This window comes from Girardinichthys multiradiatus, chromosome 12 (assembly GCF_021462225.1).
Source record: "Girardinichthys multiradiatus isolate DD_20200921_A chromosome 12, DD_fGirMul_XY1, whole genome shotgun sequence".
NCBI classification, from domain to species: domain Eukaryota; kingdom Metazoa; phylum Chordata; class Actinopteri; order Cyprinodontiformes; family Goodeidae; genus Girardinichthys; species Girardinichthys multiradiatus.
In genome coordinates this window covers 13172851-13191011 of record NC_061805.1, presented here as the reverse complement: position 1 = coordinate 13191011, position 18161 = coordinate 13172851, and the positions used below count along the sequence as shown (strand labels likewise).

Here is an 18161-nt window from a genome sequence, read left to right as displayed (position 1 = left end):
ATGCATCTCTGAAGCTACTTTGTATGTTTAACTCATTCCTACGCCCTAAAGGAATACTGAGCAACACCTACAGGGGTTGGACAATGAAACTGAAACACCTGGTTTTAGACCACAATAATTTATTAGTATGGTGTAGGGCCTCCTTGGAGGAAAACGTTTCCTGACTCGCTCCTCCAAAACACCCCAAAGTGGCTCAATAATATTTAGATCTGGTGACTGTGCAGGCCATGGGAGATGTTCAACTTCACTTTCATGTTCATCAAATCAATCTTTCACCAGTCTTGCTGTGTGTATTGGTGCATTGTCATCCTGATACACGACACCGCCTTCAGGATACAATGTTTGAACCATTGGATGCACATGGTCCTCAAGAATGGTTTGGTAGTCCTTGGCAGTGACGCGCCCATCCAGCACAACTATTGGGCCAAGGGAATGCCATGATATGGCAGCCCAAACCATCACTGATCCACCCCCATGCTTCACTCTGGGCATGCAACAGTCTGGTGGTACGCTTCTTTGGGGCTTCTCCACACCGTAACTCTCCTGGATGTGGGGAAAACAATAAAGGTGGACTCATCAGAGAACAATACATGTTTCACATTGTCCACAGCCCAAGATTTGCACTCCTTGCACCATTGAAACCGACGTTTGGCATTGGCATGAGTGACCAAAGGTTTGGCTATAGCAGCCCGGCCGTGTATATTGACCCTGTGGAGCTCCCGACGGACAGTTCTGGTGGAAACAGGAGAGTTGAGGTGCACATTTAATTCTGCCGTGATTTGGGCAGCCGTGGTTTTATGTTTTTTGGATACAATCCGGGTTAGCACCCGAACATCCCTTTCAGACAGCTTCCTCTTGCATCCACAGTTAATCCTGTTGGATGTGGTTCGTCCTTCTTGGTGGAATGCTGACATTACCCTGGATACCGTGGCTCTTGATACATCACAAGGACTTACTGTCTTGGTCACAGATGCACCAGCAAGACGTGCACCAACAATTTGTCTTCTTTTGAACTCTGGTATGTCACCCATAATGTTGTGTGCATTTCAATATTTTGAGCAAAACTGTGTTCTTACCCTGCTAATTGAACCTTCACACTCTGCTCTTACTGTTGCAATGTGCAATCAATGAAGACTGGCTACCAGGCTGGTCCAATTTAGCCATGAAACCTCCCACACTAAAATGACAAGTGTTTCAGTTTCATTGTCCAACCCCTGTACAACACAAGGCACCTCTGTTCAGCACTGTACACCTGCCACCCTGACAGTAGCAGGCAGTGACAGGGACTCAACGGGAAGATGGAGGGGCCTGCTGAGCTTGCAGACATCACCAGAGCACCGGCTGCAAAAAATGTAAGTTATGGCTGGAAACGGATGGCATTATTGTCTGGAGGAACTGGTGTCAGGCTGCTTTTATTTGTGTAAATGTCTCACCTCTGTTTAATCCTGTAGCAGCAGTAGTACATGCAGACATAAATACTACATCCGTGCATTAATCCGCCCTGATAAAATGCTTTTATTCGCCAATCGTGCCGGAAGTCTGCCGCCTCGTTTTGTCCTTCATTCTTCATTCTTCATTCGGTGGGCTGAGCGGTGAGCTCGCTTGCTGTTCATTTACTCTGAAGACAAGTGTCTTTTTCTTACATTACCATAATAAATGCTGATGGGCTTGCCGTGTCCGTCATTTCAGATAGCAGCCCTACGGTGTGCGCTTTGAGCGCAAGCGTTTAATAGAGGTGTCACAGTACCCTTCTGTTAAATGATGCCTCTGCTGTAACAAATCAGCTTTCTGACTCTCATTTATCAAACTAATGTTCGCTGAGAATATTATTAAGTGTTCTGTCGCGGCCGTCCACTGTACCAGCCAAATTACCACTCAAGAAAGGTGATTTGGTTCGCCTATAATAAAGGTGCGAGAGCGTGGCTGCTCACGGCCCACATTATATTTCATTACATCAAATACAAATGTGCTTGACTTTGAATATTCAGTTGCTGTGACAGTCATACTGATGCCAGACGTAGTTATTTTCAGGTTTATAATAAAACTCGTATTATTGGATGTTAGGGAGTGAAACATGAAAGCTATTTTCTTGTATTGCTTCTAAGATTGTGTAATTCCATGTTGAAAAACTTACTATTTTTCATTTTTGGGTGTGAAATCAGTTTTGTCTTATCCAGTTGGATTTATATGGGTCAGGTTTCTCTCCTTTTTTTGTGTTTAAACAACCTTCAAGAAACCAAGAAGTGGTGAGACAGTGAGTACAGACAATTAAAATCTCTGAATATCACATTGGGTTATTATCTAAAGCAGGGGTCTCCAACTCCAGTCCTCAAGAGTTACCGTTCTGCAACTTTTAGATTCAACCCTGCTCTAACACAGCTACATCAAATGGTTGAAGTAACTCTTCAGGATGCCATCAAGTTTGGCAAATGCCTAGTTATGAGCCATTTATTTGATTCAGGTGTGTTGGAGCAGGAATGCTTCTAAAGCTGGAGCTGGAGACCCCTAATATTAAAGTAAGTATCTGACATAGACCTTTGATAGCTCAGTTGGTAGTGTGCAGGACTGGAGAGAGGTAGCTGACATTCCAGGTCCCTGGAGCCAGATAATGATTCTACAAAAAAGCTCACCCAGGCCCTTGCAGTTACCTGCAGGTGATTGGTCTGTGCTGAGGTGGATGGACTCCAACCAGAATTGTTGTTTGAACCTGATTCTGTTTGTGGTCTTCCTCCAACAGAATACCAAGGTCTAGTTGTGCAGAGGAACATGTTTGGAAACCTCGGGATCTCAATTTGGTTTTTGCAGATGTGATTCTTTTGGCATCTTCAATCCAGCATTTCACAGTGGCCCAAATTCGAGTTCAGCACCTCTAAAGTGTGGGTTTCAAATTGACGATTTCTCTGAGATGAGACTTTGCAGTTATCTTGGTGTTTAATTCACAATCTGTTTGTTGTTTGTGAAAAAGAAGTGTGTTTTGAATAAAGCTTTTAAGTTAGTATTCTAAATTGTAACACTTACAATGAGTAACAAATAAAAAGTAATTTATTGTCATTTTATGTATTATCAAAAATATGCATTGAAATAAAATAGTGATTTTATTGTCTGGAGGATATTGATGGATTAGTGCCTTCCCTCAGATGTAGGACATCAAACAGCTGGGATAGGAAGAGCACCTGTCACATCTCTCAATCAGTCACCAATGGTAGCTGCTGCAGAACTCTGTGGTCTTCATGGTGATCAGCTGTTGTACTGGCCAGTGTTTGGTGGTGGTCTCCACTAATTCCATTATAGCACTACATTTTTAAATCAAGAGATTCACCACAGCATTAGAAGCATGCTGTAAACAAACCCCTTTGTCATCTGGATGGAAGGATGTTAGCTGCCAGTAACATGTGCAGCTTGTAGTGCGGCTCGATTCAGACATGTTGCTATGGAGACAGAAAAATAAGCCACAGTAGTTTCTGGTAGACATAGCACATGCATACTTGCAGGTAAGAGGAATCCATCTCCTTAACCAAACAACAAGCATCAGTGGGAGAGTATGGTTAGAGAGTGGTTGTCTTTGTCTGCAGGTCAGCTGTAAATCGTGCTTGGCTAACAGCTCCACTGTCAAGTCTCTGTCTCAAAGCTTTCCGAATTCAGTGCTTCTTCACTCAGCCACTTTGATCAGCTGGGCCCTCAGCGGTTGGCCATGCAGTCCCTCCATTAAATCACATGGCACCAAAATGAAATTCTGGTTTCCTGAACCTCTTTACTGAGAGAAAGTTGTGAAAGCATGCCTCAGTTCTTGAACGACCTATGACCTCACCTATATGGCCACGTGAGTTAATCAGTGCCGGAAAGAACGAGACACCAGATACAAGCGGCTAGAATGAGTTTTCTCTGCAAGTTGGCCCGGAATTATGCTTTCATCTGTATCACTGGCATGTCATGTTGGCTGGAATTTGAGCCACACACACATACAAGAAAGAAAAAGCTAATGCGACGATAGAAATCTTCATCTTGAACTATATTTGTTTGTGGGCGTCTCTGCTGCATCAGTTCTCCTCACTATTGAATATGTACCATGCTAACAAGGAAGTGGCCTGGTTTTCATCATTCTTCCTGATCAAATGTTTCTTTAGTTAAAGATTTACAACTCTGAACTTCAAAAAACTTTTGTTTTTAGTGATTCAATCTCTTTGACGGTTGAATTAGATTAAAACGCCTGTCACATATTCATATATTTTTTAATTTTTAGTATTTATTTCATTTGAATATGCGACAGCATTTGCAAACAAAAAGAACAAGAAAACAAATGACGTGTTTAAAATTGGTGTACATTATCAAAGGGTGGGGAGAAGTATGAACTTTTAGTGATAAGTTCATACTTCTAAAATAAGATACTTTAAATCTACATATGAGCAACAATATTGCAAGCAATAAAACCATCAACTATAATAATAATAATAATAATCATAATAACATAGCTTCCAGTACTGCTGATATAAACTAGAGTAACAACTGCTACTTTATCAAAAGATATTGAACTGTTCCTCCATTTTGTGCGACGGATGACACTGTAGAACATTAAAGGATGTTGGTCTTTGCTGCAATAAGATCAAACGTCCAAAGACAAACACCTCAGCAACATTTAACTCTTTAAAGGTAGAAATTTTATATAATAATAAGGATCCAAGAAAACCATTAGTCTGCAGCCAGCTCTATAATACCACAGAGCAGTGATTAACTGGGAGATATTTTGGATCATTTAGTTTGAATCAATTTTGAACTTTTTTGCCTCCATAAAGTATCATAACTTTGTAAAACTGCATGTAAGGACTCAGTGATATAAATTGAGTTGCATTTTATAGAACACTAGATGGTGTTAAAAGCTTCCCTAAGAACTGTGTATGAAAACAGTCAGGGGGAACTACTACTAGTCTGAATGTTGAGCTATCTACTATTCTGTTTAAGGAATCTTGTTTTTTTTTTGGGGGGGGGGGGCAATCACACAACCTGTTTAGTAGAAGGTCACATTAATAAAAATGCTGTGCAAGTGACAGTGACAGTCGTGGAAAGAGGAGTTCGCAGTTCTTGTTGCCTAATGATAAAAGCTGTTTGCCAGTCTTTTTCCTCACGGGGGGCAGTTAGGAGAAAAGGCAATGTTCAGGCTGGGAGGAATCCTGAAGAACTTTCTTGGTTCTGCGAATACATTGGCAATGGGAAAGATGATCAACTCAGGGCAGGGAGCAACCAATAATCTTTTCTTTTTTTTTTTACTGTGTCCTGTCCGGCAGAGTAGCACTCAGAATTGTTATGAGTGCCAAGAAAAAGCCCAACAGATTTACTTTCACAAGTGGAGCATTACAGCTAACTCTTTAAAGCTCTGCTTCATATTTATAAAAGAAACTTTATTAGAAACGTTCATATTAACAGCTTTTTTACCAAAAAGTGCACGGTACTTATGAATGCAAGATGTATTTAGTGGTAAATGCGGCTCAATATAGGACATTTGTGTATCCGTTAACACCTGAATCTAAACACCCGTGTGTCTAAGTGTGAGAGCGCTTGTGTATACAAGGTTTCTCCATATAAATATTCAATAGCAAGTGTGAGGAGCCACAGACCTGTCCCCCTGGACCCAGGACAGATACGGAGGAGATCCGAGCCACAGACATCCAAAGGCTCCCTAGAGCGCAGGAACCCTAAGAGAACCACCGCCAGGACTACCGCAACCCCCCCAGAGAAGAGCAGGGGAGAGTCCCAAGGAAACCACCCAGCAGCCATAGCGCCGAAGCCCTAGGGAGCTGCAGCGATGAGACCACTGGACCTGCCAGCAGCCATCTACGCCCGAGCAGATCCACCCATGGACCCAGAGACCCGAGACCCCGGGACATATCACTCCCCAAGCAGAGGCCCAACAGAGTCCAAGGGTCGAAGACCTGGCAAGCAGCCGGAGCCTGGTGAGGTAGCACACACCAAACCACCCAGCCCTGGACACCGACAACCACAAGTACACCGGCAGAGACACCAACCCTCAGCAGGTAGTGTGGCAGGGAGGAAATACTGATCCAGGAGAGGGAGCAGCCCAAGACCCAATCTGAAACAAAAAACAGGCACACAGTCACAATCACACATTCCCACCCTCATGCGTACACATAAAAATACTCACACCCACACACCCAACTTAAAGACAAAGGACATCATACACTCACTCACACTCCCAATACCTACTCTATACTCCCAGGTCCAGGAGCCGATACCCCATAGGGGAAACCAGCCCCCGGACCCAGAAGGTTGTCCCCTTCCCACTGGGGGTGGAGACGAGACAAGCAGACCGACCCAGCACCTGAACCTGGTCGGGGCTAGCCCGGGCTCAAGCCTGAACCTGAGTGACCCCGGCCCGGACCCCCCGCCCCAACCCCAGTCCCCAATGACCCCCATCCTCATCCGGAGAGGGGGCCATGTACAAAAGAGGGGTCTACATGGTCCAAACTAGCCCGCCAACCAGAGCCGCCACAGAATGAAATAGTCCCAACCCCCAATGAATTCCGATCCTAACCCCATGAGCACCCCACTCCTAATGAACCCCAACATCAATTTCCGCACAGGGCCACCCCCAACCAGGACACAGATATCGAACACATGCCCCTGAACCCAAACGCCATGAATCCCTTCCCTACAGCACATTGGCACACGCCCACAGGTGAGCTTCATCCCCGAAAAGTCGATGAAGCGACACCCACACAGTGCAAGCTCCACACACAGCCCCACTCCAAGCACCCCCACCGCATCCTGTCCCCACCACACAGCGCACTGCAACGGCAAGGCAAGGGCCCTGCGCAATGCAGTTAATCTTTTCTGCTGTGGTTACTTTGTAGAGCTTTCCGGTGAGCCGCTGTGGAGCTGGCATTCCAAGTTGGTAAGCAGTATGACGAAACACTTTCAATAATGGAGTGGTAGAAAGTAACCTGCCGCCTCATCTTCAACTCCACTTTCTTCAGCAGTCTCAGAAATGTGTTCAACTGTTATCAACTTGTGACTAATGACTGTTGAAGTCTTCATAAGGTGAGGGGCTGTGTGTTTCCTTAATGACTTCATTCATTTAAAAACAATTTAATAAATTGCATGAAAACAGAAAGTATATAGAAGAGAGGACAGTGAGATGACATAAACCATTCCATTGTAGCTCTGGTTGTATGTCGAGGGTCGTTGTCCTGCTGGAGGGTAAAACTCCTCCCCAGTGTCAGGTCTTTTGCCCCCTCTAATGAGTTTTCTTCCACAATTGCCCTGTATTTAGCTCCATTTATCTTCCAATCTCCAGCAAGCTTTGCTGTCATTACTGAAGAAAAGCATCTACACAGCATGATGCTGTCATTGCCATGTTCCACCATGGAGATGCTGTATTCAAGGCAATTTGCAGTCTCTTTTATTCCACACAGATTTCAGATAAGCAGAGCACCATCTTCAACTTGCTTGCCTTGGCCTCATGGTTTGTGGCAAACTGCAGACATGATGTCTTATTGTTCTTTTATCAGTGAATTTATTCTTGTCACTCTCACACAAATGCCAGATTTGTTGAGTTGATGAGCAATAGTTGTCCTGTCAACAGACCTGAGCTGTAGATCTTAAAAATAAAATAAAAATAAATGTAGACTTTATTGATCTCACAGTGCAGAAATTATCCTCATTTTAAACATCCCTTACTGCCATTGTGCGGTGCCCAGGGAGCATTCAGGGGCTAAGAGTCTTGCTCAGGCACCCAGAGTGGCAGGCGGTGGGATTCAAACCAGGGTACTTGTGGCCTCTATCAGGATGCAAATGCCCTGCTCTCTAACCACTAGGCCACCACTTCAAAGTCATTATGGGCTTTCTGACTAATTATTGCTCTCCTGCAGGCTTGTTAAGTATAGCTGTGCCATGCTTCGAATCATAAATTGAACAGTTCTCTGAGAGATGTTCAGATCTTGGGATATTGTTTTCTACCTTCTTCCTGACATTTCTGCTGGGACCCATGGTCTTCTTACTGTTTTTTGTTCTCTAATGTTCTCTAAGCAACCTCCTAGACCTTCAAAGATCAGCTGAATTTATACTGTGATTATATTGCATACAGGTGGATTCTATTTATTAATATGGTAACTTCTGAAGGCATTTTGGTTGCACCTGATTTTCTTAAGAGGTATCAAAGCTAAAGAAGATGAATAAAAATGCACATTTTCAGATTTTTTTTGTAGTTTCTTTTAGTAATGTTTTAAAAAATGTGTAGATTGTTTTTCTACCTCAGAGTTATCTACCACCTTGTATATTGAAGTTTGTGGTTGGATTGTAACAATGTGAAAAAGTTAAAAGGGGCATGAATACTTTTGCCAGGCACTGCGACCAGTATGAAAGAAATTACCTCAGTTCAGTCCAGCATGTTGCTGTAGCCCCAAGTGGCCATAAAGCATCATTGGTTTGGCTTTGAAATAATTTCCGATTCCCAGTGTTTCCTGTGATTAGTGAAGCTGAAGGAGCCCAGCTGCCACTCTACAGTCTCCATTCCCATTTTATAATAAAGCCTCAAAAGGACCACCACAGCTGCCTGAGTCCTAAATTTTCATGGAGCTGAGGGCAGAGACCCAAAGTCCTTGGAGTGTGAGCCAGGAGGACCTTTGGGATCAAATCAGGGGTGCAGACTGCAATTGGTTTCCTTTAACGAAACCACTGACAAGTTGTTTCCTGTGGCTGCAAGACAGAACCAGTAGCACAGCAGGACTCCGAGAGCATTCTCCCAATTTCAAATCCAATTTCCCTAACTACTGTGCCTACATGCATGCAACAAGAATAAATCAGATTTAGACTACCTCACACAGTTCTCTCCACACCAATAGAAGTGCTGTTTCTGAAGGTTGTTGGGTATTTGTGTGCAATGCTACATGAATGGGAGCTGATTGTGATGGAGGCTGTGATGATCACTCCATTCACACCAAGGAAGGCAGAGATAAAACAGCTTGCCAGTCTTCCGTTTAAAATTCTGTTAATGATGAAGAGGTCAAAGGGTTCCACTTTTACTTTTGTGGAACTTGATGACTAATCTAGGTAAAATAGAAGTCTAAAATATGAAGCTTTAAGAGGATGAGTAGTACTCTTCAACCTTGTGGAACCGATTTATACTGTTGCTCGGTCTGAATGTGTTAGACTGATGTGGAACCCTGCTGGGATTAAATAGTGGAAGGTAGAAAGGTACCTGTGACAGAATTCATGATGACTTTCTCAACCTGAAAGGAAGGTGCAAGATTTCTGATTCACAGAGTCGGCCTTCTGTTCACTGACAACAGATCAATATGACATCACAGAATCAGGTCTCACCTTTCAACTTTGCTTCGGAATAGTTCACTTATTCCACAGCTCGATAACTCAGAGTGTTGGTTTCGGTGGGGGTGTATTTCCAGTGCTTTTCTTCTGTGAGGACAATGAGCATTGTGACCTGAGCTGCGGCAAAATCTGCTGCTCTACCAGTCAGCACTTCACACATATTAACACATTTTATGTTGAAATGAGTCAGCATAGTTTTACAGACATTTAAAACAATATGGTCAGGCGGACATTTTGAGATAAATCAGCTTTTATCACAAAACAAACGTTGTTTGTGAGGTGAGCTATACATGTTCTTATTAAAATGAAAATTGACATGTGGTTTTAGATATTTTTACATAATGTTCAAGATGTTACTTCATTCTGAACACAGCGAACAGGTCAGGGATAGAGTTGTGGTTTAAATTACAGTTAAGTTATAAACTCATATATCAAGCTTTGAAGATCTCACAGGGCAATCGTCTCATGGTAACTCTGGAGGAGCTGCAGGGATCCATGGCTTGGCTGGAGAATCTGTACACAGGACAAATTATTAGTCCATTAATCTGGTCTTTATGGGAAAGTGGCAAGAATGCAGCAAACATGTGGAAGAATGTGCTCTGGTCTAATGAGAAGAGAGTTTTCTCCCAGCATCCAAAATACTACATATTAAGAAGGAAAAGCTAACACTGCATGCCACCCTGAACACACCATCCCCACGGTGAGGCAAGGTGGAGGCAGCATCATGCTGTGGGGATGCTTTTCATCAGCAGGGACAGAAAAGCTAGTTGGAAGATGGATGGACCTAAAATCAGGGCAATACTGGAAGAAAAACTGCTAGAGGTGGTAAAAGACGAGAGTGGAGCAGTGAGTCACCATCCAGGTGCCAGAATGGTCCAGACAATATACTGACCTAAATGAAATTGAGAATGTGCTTCAGGAACTGAAATTGATGTTAACAGATGTGCTGTGTTGTATCTGGAAGAGCACAAGCTATTGTGTTGATTTTAAATGTCCTTTGAAAATACTTTGACTTGACCATTAATCTATCAGATGCTCACTAACATTGCCTCCAGGTGGAGCTGAAACAAATGACTTCGGTTCAGTGGGATCACAGCTCAGCCAGCCTTTTAAGTAAGAATAACCTCATTCTGCTCGAAGACATCCATTAACTAACAATCATATGCCTTTTCCTCCATTGCTTTTAAATGCTCGGTTAAAATGACATTTTATTGTCCCAATGTATAAGTGTTTGATTGTTTTAAATAAGTTTTAATTTGAAATGTGTGGCGTGTGCTAATTGGAGAGCTTACTATTGCATTATGCAGCTCAGGCCTTAAACATTCAAAATAAACTCAGGGTGAAAGGTCACGCTGCACGGCAAGCCACTGACAGATAAAACCGCATTTCCCACAGTGGCTTGCGCAGGCAACACGGAAACGGGATACGTCAGACGTTTTTCCTGAAATGAAAGCAGCCTAGATACCTGCGCCTTATTCTGCACTGCTTTTGATATTCCAGCGGCCTGTTTGTATGCTGACTGTCTGTAAACGAGGTACAAAATGAAATGCTTTCAAAATAAACTTGTTTTATGAACCTTCATTTGGAAAATTGACAAATAAGAGGTCGCCTCGCTCCAAGCGGGCTGACAGTCACCTGGCAATGCGATGATTAAGACATCGGCATTAAAAATGGCCTGCATTCAGTGGTTATATATTAATAAATATTATCTATTTTAGCGGAAGGACAAGCACTTGTTTACCGGTTTTCCGCTTGTTTGAAAGCTTTTTTACTCAGGTTTTTTTTTTTTTTTTTTTGGTTAAACAATTTTATCGGCAAATATTTAGCTAACAAAAATCGAATAGTTTCCTTTTTCAGTTTTACTAAACACACGATTTTCTGTATTTGTTCATTTTATCTTTTCACCTGAACTGCCGCCCTTGATCCTGGCTACGCGAGAGCAGCAAATGCATCAGAGCGGAACTCAATCTCCCAGCTGCACCGGGTCATACCCCTCCGCCTCTGACTGCTTTCCCCTCGGAAGCCTCAGCACAGCTGCGTGTGGAAGTGAGACTGCGCCGATGCCACAGAAAGGCGAAGCGAGCACACAGGGCTGTGTGAGTGTCTGTCAAACCCAGGTCAGGGGAGGGACTACAGTAACTCCTACATGATGTGGAGCTAAGTTCACTGGACAGTAGAGTAGTATAGGCAGTGCTGTTAGCTATCTTAGCGGCTGTTGACGAGGTAAGGCTCTCACACTGGCTCATATTTGTAATAGAGCTTATTGCTTTACTGCAAGATGGACAGGACTGTGCTTATGAGGTTCTGACATGTATTTGTGGTTATTTCTGCATTAGTTTGATATTTGACCTTTTTTTTGTAGTTGTCATTTATTACCTTGTGGTTGTAATAAAACAAGTTCAGAAAAATGAGTTACACAGTGTTTAACTCCGTTCTGAGCCTGCTGATTCCCTCTCATATGATTTTCTTCTCCTGCAGCCTCAGCTGGCAGATCCCTTTAAGATGAGGTCCACTGTGAATTTCTACCTCTGCTACCTGTTGTGCCTGGCTCTAGGGCTGGCCTGCGTGGTGTGTGTGTGCTTGTGGAATAGCCGGTGGAGAGGCGGCTTTGCCTGGGACGGCTCGGCCCTCCAGTTTAACTGGCACCCAGTGCTGATGGTGACAGGCCTGGTGGTGCTGTACGGCTATGGTAGGTGGGCTTTACATATTTGGATTGTGCAGTTTCATTACTGGGTTTCACTTCTGTTCCTTCTTTTGATGCAGAAGGTGTATTTATGTAACTACACAGTGTGGGTGTTGTGTTCTGTTAAAGTATAATATTGTTCATGTGAGATGTCATGATGGCCTGTCAATGATCCCCATAATGCATAATGTCATCTGTACTATATTGTGTATTGGACATCACTTTTATTCCTCTCTGTTACCATGCAATCATGTGAAGAGCCATTCAGTTTATAATAGGAAGTTGGCACTTCTGCTACCGTTGACCTTTACAAGGTATTAACACTTACACATAGGCACGGGCCAGTACATGGTTCTTGTGTTATGATCTTCAGTCATCATACCAAGGTTTTAGAGTCACATATTACTGACACAAAAAAGCCAGCCATATTGCAGTGCTCAGCAACAGGTGGGGGGGGGGGGCTGTTGTCACTGCCTCAGTGACGTTGAATGTTTTGTTTTAGGTGGAGCAAACACATTATGATTGTCCCAAAGAATGAGCCTTGGGGAACACCACCAGCAACTGTTTTGGAATTTCTTTATCTTAACTTGGTGGAAAACCCATTCGGTTGCAAATCTGTAAATCTCTTACGTGGCTCCTTATTGCTATATTTTATATCCTATGTAGCCAGACTGTCTTTTAAACTAAATTCTTCAGGTTTTTTGAAGAACTTTCAAAGTGCTCGGTTGAACTTGCTCTTTTTATATGATGAGGTCAGCAAACCCTTGATCTTTAAAGCATTCAGCGTTAAAGGACGTCCTTTTACACAGGAAGCAAACTGGTGTTTAGAAAGCAGTAGATTGTAATAAAAAAGCAATTTTGTTCCTAAAAACTTGGATTCTATGAGATAAGAGAAGGATGATGAATATCCTGTATCAGATCTGGTTAAATTTATAAACTTCCTGTCTTAGACACTGTTTTCAATAAAGTTTTCTCCCAAATTGACCTGTAGATCATGCCAATGTTCTGGCAAATGATTCTTTGGGATCATCTTTTTATTACAAAAATACCATCATAAGCTCTGTTGATCTCTTTTTTTGACACAAGGAGGAGGTGTGTAAGGATCCAATTTAAAGCTGGTTGTTTGCTAGGATGACCCAGTGGTCACAACACTGGGTCATTTGTTTAGTTTAAGTTCCCGATTTGTGTTGAATGATTCATAACTGGGGTACCAAGGAAAAACTTTCAAAAGGAAGTATGTTGAAGTAGGTTAAACGTGACTGAAGAAATGAGCTAGTGTCCAAAGAATAACTTCAGAAAGCTTGAAGAACCTTCAGTCTGGAATACTGTGGGATTTCTGGGGTTAGGTAGGCTCCCGTGTTGAATCAGATAATCCAGAACTACAAAGGGTTTGAAAACTTTTGGACTGTTCTTTATAAATATTGTAAATGGTTAAATCTTTACCTCAACTGTTGACACAAATAACTCCATCACTTATGATAACACTGTAATCATAAGTGACCTATTGAGACACAGATTATGATGGATGTGATGGTAGGCGATGGTTCAGTGAGTGGATTTCAAAGCTGTGGTTTCCAGCCTAGGCTTCAGGGGAACAACATGTCTTAACACTTCCTCCCTCTGAACAACAGATCAGCAGCCTGAATCTCAGAGGGGGGGGGTAGTTGTCTCTGTGGCTTAGGGCTGCGCATAAACTGCATTATCTCAATGCTGCAAACGAAGCTTTAGAAACATTCCAGCCATGTTAAATTCCAAGAAGTCTAAAGCCCTTGTTTTGGTCTGAAGAATCTTTTTATGACTTAGCATGAAGTTACACTGGTCTGTCAGGATCTTTGGAATCACATTCCATAGGAATATGTCCCGTTGCTTCACAAATTGAACTGGTTTTATTTGTTGACCATTAAAATATCTGGTTTTACAACTCTGGAAGTTTTTCATTGCAGACCTGGAGGTAGAGGATGAACTTGGGCCAGCAGTTTAAAAAGTTCACTTCTCAGTGTCACTACATTTTGAGCACACGACTGTACCTGAAGTATCCGATTAAAATATACATGTGGAACACCAGCTGCTGAATCCCTAACTCTCTGGGTGAAATCAGTGTGTTTTTTCTTCTTTGATTGACAGTGACAGTTGCCTGGAGCTCTGAATGACTTCGACATGTTAGAGCTTCCATTTAAGCGATAAGCTGTGGCTTTCATTTTACACACACTAACTTCTTTAATATTTATGAACCAGGGATTTCACTGACAAGAGACTCAGGCTGCATTTTTGTTGTTTTGATACAAGTATGATGTAGCTACCATTAGCTAGCTTAAGTATGAGTTATGATCTCTGATCTCAAAATGTTTTATACAATCTCTTTTAAAAACCTGCCTCTGTGTCTGTTATAGTCTCTCTCTTAAATTGGCCATTTGTTAGGTTCTGATTCAGTTCAGAAGAGGACTTCATGAGTTACCTTCAGAAGCAGGATCAGGGGTGCCGATGTCTGTCGCATAACTCACAGTCAGGACAAAGTGGTCTCCTGAGCTGTTTTTCATGCAAGTCGGCTGAATTGATTTTAAGTGTGACTCCTCTGTCAGACACATGGAGAACACATGACCTAACAGGCTCCGTAGTTACTGTAGAAATAGGAAGACAAAGGGTTTCATGCTTTGTTTCAGGCCAGCAGACAATAACACAGCGTCATCTATCACACACCTTTGTTCAAAAAAAAATCTCTGGCATCATTCAGGTTCAATATTTGACCTTTCTTGTTGGCAGAATTGGTAGTGGGTTTCTAAACAGGTGGGTTTCCTGTCGCGGATCTGACTTAAAGTATAGTCTTTCAGTATAGTTGGGGTCGGTTCTTAATTACGTTATTATTAGCTTATTTGGCTGTTTGGGAGGATTTTTCTCTTGGAACATCTAGTTGTTGAGTTGAAATGAAGTTGACAAGGATAAGGGTAATCCTACTTTTTCATTATTTCATCTGTTTTGTTCAGTGGACCCCTAGCAACAAAACAGTCCCACAGCATGCTAGTAGCACCACCATACTTGACAGTTGGTTCAAGCTCCAGACAGCTCAGTCTTTGTCTGATCTCACCATAACAGCTTTTTTCAGACTTTTCCTTCATGCTTAGTCATGCTCATAAGTGTAAATTAGCTGGACAACGAGACATGCTTGACAAGAGTAGGGCCTTTGTTCATTTTAGGTCAGCATCCTCTCAGTCCATGTCGGTATGAAATTTCTTTCACTGTGGACGGGTGCTACTTGTGTTCCGGCAGTTTTCAGTTCATGTCAGGGTTGCGTGTTGTTTTTTATTGTACTGTTCGGTCGTTATGACAAAACAAAACTGGAAAAAGGAGGTTGACATTACGCTTCTGGATAGCCCCATAGCTCAACTACGTTGAAAACGCCAAAACAAAAGTTTGTGGCTGAGTTGCAACCTGCTGACGGATATTTGACCTAATGTTAGTAGTGATGAGTGTTAACTGTTAAGACCAGAATTATTCATACCCCTGACAGATTTTGGTTTAAAATAATCTTTTAATTTTATCAACATGTTTCTTCTGACTGGCAGTGATTATAACATTATGAAGTGTATGTCAGGGCCTGGACTTAAATCTGATGGCAAGGAGGCCTTCCAATCTTGGAGCTCATCGGCACAAAGAAGTCATCAAAATAAAAGTGGAAAAATAAATAAAGCTGGGCAGCAAGGGTTTGATTGTTGTGATGCCAATACAGGTTGGCAGTTGAGAAGGGTACACATAATTTGCAACATTCAATTGTTTTAACTAAAATGTAAAAACAAAATAGGTAAACCTCAAAATGAATTCTCTGTTTACATTGTTTTATCTTTTAAGATGCATCTGATCCAAAACAGACCTCTTGGTTGAACAAAAACATGAAAACTAATTTTGCATGGGGTATGAATTATTCTAACTGTATGTATATTTTTGACCAAGGGTGGATTGGAAAAAAATAGGAAAAAGAGCAGTCTGAATAAGTCCATATGAGACTCATACTCCTGATGGGTGCATGTCATTTTCTGACCAGCAGCATAGGTATAATCTGAGGAAATATGACTTACCTTGTCAGTTATTTATCAAACACTGAGGCAAAATGCAGAAGCATGGGGTAAACAAACATCTACCTTCACCCTGACTTCTTCTACAGCAATTTAGAATCGAAATACCAGCTTGGTGCTCCTAAACAAATGCGCTGATTAACTGATCATCAAACAGATTAGTAAGATCAGACCTTTAGTTAACACAGGACCAGGAGGATCGACATCGGTTATACTGAGGATTTATCTGACTGTCTTTAGGAGGCACAGTGTATGTCACTTTAAAGATCTGATTTAAAAATGTATTTTTCCTTCTGTTGCCTTCAGGAGCAGTGTTGTACCGCGTTCCCCTGACCTGGGGTCAGAACAAACTTCCCTGGAAGCTGCTTCATGCAGCTCTGATGCTCATCTCCCTAATCCTGTCCATTTTGGGGCTCTACGCTGTCTTCAACTTCCACAATGCCAATAAGATTGCCAACCTGTACTCGTTACACAGCTGGATTGGAATCGCAGCTGTAGCTCTTTTTGCAGTACAGGTACAAGGCTTCAAATGGATAGATGTCTGTTTTATCATTCGTTTAGTGATTTGTTTTTTTATTTCCCCCTTTGTGCCTGTCTTTTCTGACCTATCTTTGTGCAGTGGGCGGTGGGTTTCGCAGGCTTCCTCTTGCCCTGCTCCCCCGTATTGCTACGTAAACTCCTGAAACCCGTTCACGTGTGGCTGGGGGGCAGCATCCTGCTGCTCAGCGTCGCCGCCTGCATCTCAGGCATCAACGAGAAACTCTTCTTTGTCCTGTGAGTTGTCTTTGGGTTGCTTTTATGACTTTGTCCCTTTTTAAGAATGTTAATCCTAACATCTGTTTCTTTCCTCAGAAAAGCAAACCTCAGTGGAGCAGAGCCATACTCCAACCTTCCAGCAGAGGCTGTGTTGGGAAACTCATTAGGGGCTTTAATTGTAGCCTTTGGCTTGGTTATCCTCAATATTTTGTCTAACATTAAATGGCAGAGACCAGATTCTAGGCCTCAGGACATGGTTTACACAGTGAGAGGATCTCTTTAGCTCATATTGAATAAAAAAGCTCATTTGATTCAGTCAATTATGTAATAATAACCCGGATCTTCTTTATCTTACAGCCGTTGCTTCAAGAAGAAAATGACTGAAAGTCGAGGAACTTCAACCAGTTCACTGCAGTCAGAAAAGATTACTCTTTGCCTAAATGTTTTTTTTCTTTGATGATCATTAAAGTTGTTGACTGGTGTATGCAAAACTAATCTCCTTGTTATCGATGTAAATATTTATTTGGAGTTATATTTAAGGTTGCTTATTCACCCAAAGAATAAAGAGTTTTTCACCAGATTTCTTCCTGTGTTTGTTGCTCACTTTAATCTGTCCTATGATGCACTGCAGCCCTGCCCTGACATCCTGTTTCTTCCAAATCTATTAAGCTGGGTGACGCGACAGGATTTACAGTGAAGACGTCTGTGGGTAGATGGAGAAAGATTATTTCATTTCTTTGGAAACTGTTAGGCGCTTCATAAGCGCATACATTGCTGTTAAAGAATTTGACCCCTAACAGATTTTTTGTGTTTTTGTCACACTTAAATGTTGGAACAAATGTAATCAATTTAATATCAAGGATAACATAAGTATATATACAAAAGCTTTTTTGAAATGATTATTTCTTTTAAGGGGAAAGAAGCTATCTGAAGCAACCTGGCCGTATGTGAACAAGTAATAGCTCTCTAAGCTCAATGACTGGTTGTTCCACCACTGAGACAGTTAACACCAAGAGTTTGGAATAACTGGCAATGAGTGTTTAACATCTCTTTGGGGGAATTGTGGCCTTCTGCACAACTCGAGTGAGCTTCAGCCCAAGGCTACAAACTGACGAGCAGACATTCTCCTTCAGGATTTTGCACTAGAGCAGATTGAATTGTTCCATCAATACGGCTAGTCTTCCTGTTCCTGAAACAGCAAAGCAGTGCTAAGCCATCACACTACCACCACCGTGCTTGACTAGGAATGATGGTCTTGTTCTAAAAGGCTGTTAGTTTTACAACAGAACTAACACCTTCCGAAATGTTCCACTTTTGTC

At 42.2% G+C, this 18161-nt stretch overlaps 1 protein-coding gene and 1 long non-coding RNA gene across 6 annotated transcripts; one reads left to right on the top strand and one right to left on the bottom strand.

Annotated features, from left to right (window-relative positions):
* The first annotated feature begins 1203 nt into the window (after positions 1-1203).
* Positions 1204-17422, top strand: LOC124877454 (lysosomal membrane ascorbate-dependent ferrireductase CYB561A3). 5 transcript variants are annotated; one of them, XM_047380668.1, is made up of 7 exons: positions 1204-1352; positions 11280-11432; positions 11815-12025; positions 16393-16601; positions 16706-16860; positions 16939-17107; positions 17200-17422. In XM_047380668.1, the coding sequence occupies exons 1-7, from the start codon at positions 1299-1301 to the stop codon at positions 17224-17226; spliced, it is 978 nt and encodes a 325-aa protein (XP_047236624.1). In that variant the 5' UTR covers positions 1204-1298; the 3' UTR covers positions 17227-17422. The 5 variants fall into 5 exon arrangements, with proteins under 5 accessions (XP_047236624.1, XP_047236623.1, XP_047236626.1 ...); XM_047380667.1 differs by having other exon boundaries at positions 11280-11453; XM_047380669.1 differs by lacking the exon at positions 1204-1352 and adding an exon at positions 10725-10870 and having other exon boundaries at positions 11280-11453.
* LOC124877455 lies at positions 9575-11352 on the bottom strand. Its single transcript, XR_007040530.1, has 2 exons — positions 11242-11352; positions 9575-9849 (listed from the first exon to the last, which is right to left on the bottom strand). It is a non-coding gene; the product is annotated as an uncharacterized LOC124877455 (long non-coding RNA).
* Positions 17423-18161: the final 739 nt, after the last annotated feature.